Source organism: Echinococcus granulosus (assembly GCF_000524195.1).
Source record: "Echinococcus granulosus chromosome Unknown EG_S00377, whole genome shotgun sequence".
NCBI lineage: Eukaryota > Metazoa > Platyhelminthes > Cestoda > Cyclophyllidea > Taeniidae > Echinococcus > Echinococcus granulosus.
In genome coordinates, this window is record NW_020170757.1 from 2,972 (window position 1) to 5,521 (window position 2,550).

General features: G+C 41.5%; 2 protein-coding genes across 2 annotated transcripts in view; one reads left to right on the plus strand and one right to left on the minus strand. All coding sequences in view use genetic code 11, as the record gives it.

Moving 5' to 3' along the window:
- Window positions 1–563, minus strand: part of EGR_11093 (hypothetical protein) — a gene marked incomplete at both ends in the record, with an annotated part of 2,662 nt that extends 2,099 nt beyond the window's left edge. Inside the window, 2 exons of the mRNA XM_024500342.1 lie at window positions 25–300; window positions 356–563. Of these exons, the coding sequence (XP_024345243.1) occupies window positions 25–300; window positions 356–563 (484 nt within the window). The remainder of the gene's footprint in view (window positions 1–24; window positions 301–355) is intronic.
- Window positions 564–2,433: 1,870 nt separating this feature from the next.
- EGR_11094 (hypothetical protein) overlaps window positions 2,434–2,550 on the plus strand; it is a gene marked incomplete at both ends in the record, with an annotated part of 4,164 nt that continues 4,047 nt past the window's right edge. The window contains one exon of the mRNA XM_024500343.1: window positions 2,434–2,488. Within this exon, the coding sequence (XP_024345244.1) occupies window positions 2,434–2,488 (55 nt within the window). The remainder of the gene's footprint in view (window positions 2,489–2,550) is intronic.

The window sequence follows — 2,550 nt, forward strand, 5'->3', positions numbered from 1 at the left end:
CCCTCTTCCTCTTGTCGGCCTCACTCTCCCTTGCCTTATTCACGTCCCTTCCTTCCCACTCGCATCCATCAGGAATTTCTTCTACTCCATAGCTCGTGTCAGCGGCTGCTCCTCCCGTTTCTTCCCCTACTAAGGTTTGTGACCGTAACGTCCACATTGAACGACTTCTATGCGCGAAGAAATTGAGTATTCCCTTGAATCTGATAAACTTCGCATCAGATGTTTCCGCAGAGTCCTCTTCTTCTTCTTCCACATAATCATCGGTCTGAACTGCCTTCTGACAGCTTCTACTTTGGCAACCTACACGTTATTGATGTTAGAAATGCATTCCTTCAACCTGAATAACAGCACCTACCCTTCATCAAAGCAGATGCAATGTCTGCCACCGTCCAGATGACACAACACACGCGGAGGTCAAATCCACGTAATTGAACAAACAAAATGAGTACTGCGTAAACTAAGAGAAAAAGTGCAGGATAGCAGACGACGTTCTTCAGCATTTCAAGTGTGAGCGCGAGTTTGTGACCGAGTCGCGACTTGGTGTGCATCGATTGCTTCGCCATTTGAAAATCACCAACCTGTGACTGACAGCTGATTGTTAAATTGCGAGTGCAATTTATACAAAATATTGTGCGCCTATTTATCTTTCACAAATTATGCATCACAGAGCAGGTCTCTTTTATTCTGTCAAATCGCCTTTGCGCGCTTGAGAGACATTGAGATTAAAATTCCGGGAATAACTCCGTTGATAGCTCTCAAATTCAGCAATTCTTAATCGCCTGTTAAATGTGAGTTTTTTTCATATTAGCTAAATTACGCGGCAGTACAAATCTTTTAACAATGTCAAAAGCTGGTTCATTCATTCCCTCTCCTCCTCCACCTCCCTTCCCCTCGTGATTTCAGTAGTGACCACTTAAAGCCAATTCATGAGTGAATATCTCACGTATCGAGAAATAACTCGGGTTTAAGCCTTCGTCAAACCCATCCCACTGTGTAAGGTGCTTACAGTTCAAAAAAGATTTCTAATCGTTATTTTCTTTTCAAACAGGAGGGTAACATTGCACAATAACTCACAGTATGCACTTCGACTAAAGGAAGGGTTAGGCAAACTTTCAATACCTTCTGCAAACACACACAACCCTCGTATACTAAACAGGAGTGATGATACGGCAAACACGGTGAGACTAACATCCATCAGGAAGAGGACCTGGTACTGCTCTAGACGCTGATGCAGCTCCCTGGAGTACAGCGCAAGTTTCATCATCCATGGGGCAAATACACACTCTGAGGGATGAAAGTCATCTCAACAACAAAAGACTTCGGCTACAGTACACAATTTCACCCTTAACAAACCACCGTGCACCACACAAAAACGTGGCCCTGCAGAGGTTTACCACCTGTCGGATACGAAGATGTAGTTTGTGCACTAACTAAAATAATATGTGCAGACTGCTGGTGAGGCTAGCATTGGAGGCAGGGTTGAAAAGGAAGATAGGACTTCGCAAAACGTGTTTGCTCAAATGAATACTTTGGGCGAGAAGCGACTGGTAAACTCGTATTTCACTACGCATTGGATGTTATCTGCCCTCGAAGAGGGTGAGTACTCTGGACAGACATAACCTTGTTCACTGCGCTCTATTTAAAATGCCATTATTCATGACCAGTCCACACATTTGAAAGGCTTAAGAGACGAGAAAGACACCGTATCGCCTGCAACATTACACAGGTGGTCGTTGCATTGGTGTGAAGGAAGGATGGAGGTCTAGAGGCAGGAATGCATGTATGTGTAGAAGAGAAGAGCAAGCTGTGCAGTCTAATGAGCCATAGTAACGAAATCAAACGACGGAATAAATCTCTGCGGATTTTACATGAAATTTATCATACAGTTGATGCGTGAAAGTTACATTCAAACACGTAATGCATGAATGCATTCAACAATAATCATGCTTCTCGAATTTTTATGCTCTTCGTTTTCCATATTATAGTGAGTTAAAGTAATATGACACTGTGACTTCTAGAATTGTAGGATGGACATCGGTCCATGCTAGCAGCGTTCCAGAACTTTTACATGTCAGTAATACGTGATATGCCACAGAGTTTTGTCTCATCATGTATTCAGAGAGGGCTAAAGAGGTTCACTTGTACTTAAAGCAAATGCGCAACGCCATTGCCTATAAATAATGGAAACTATTCGAGAGACAAACGCAATTGTCAATTTATTAAAAAAAAATAATCATAAAACTAGCAAATTTTTCTTTGTGCAAAAAAAGGTTATAGCGTTTAAATTAGGTTTTAAAGGCTCTAAAGAAAATCTGATAATAAGATAACTTCACATGCTTTAAAAAAAATAATTTATTGCTGCGAAAATTTCCAGAAGAATTTATTCATTTTAAATCCTTTGAAAAATGGCTTTTTTCCTACATTAAATAACCCATGAGCGTACCTGGCGGCATATATGAAGGTTTCTGCCTGGGTGTCGGGCCGGCAGGTGAGTCTTGTTTGCCGTTTGTATTGATGTGCCTAGGGTTTCGAATAATAGTAGGAGATTTT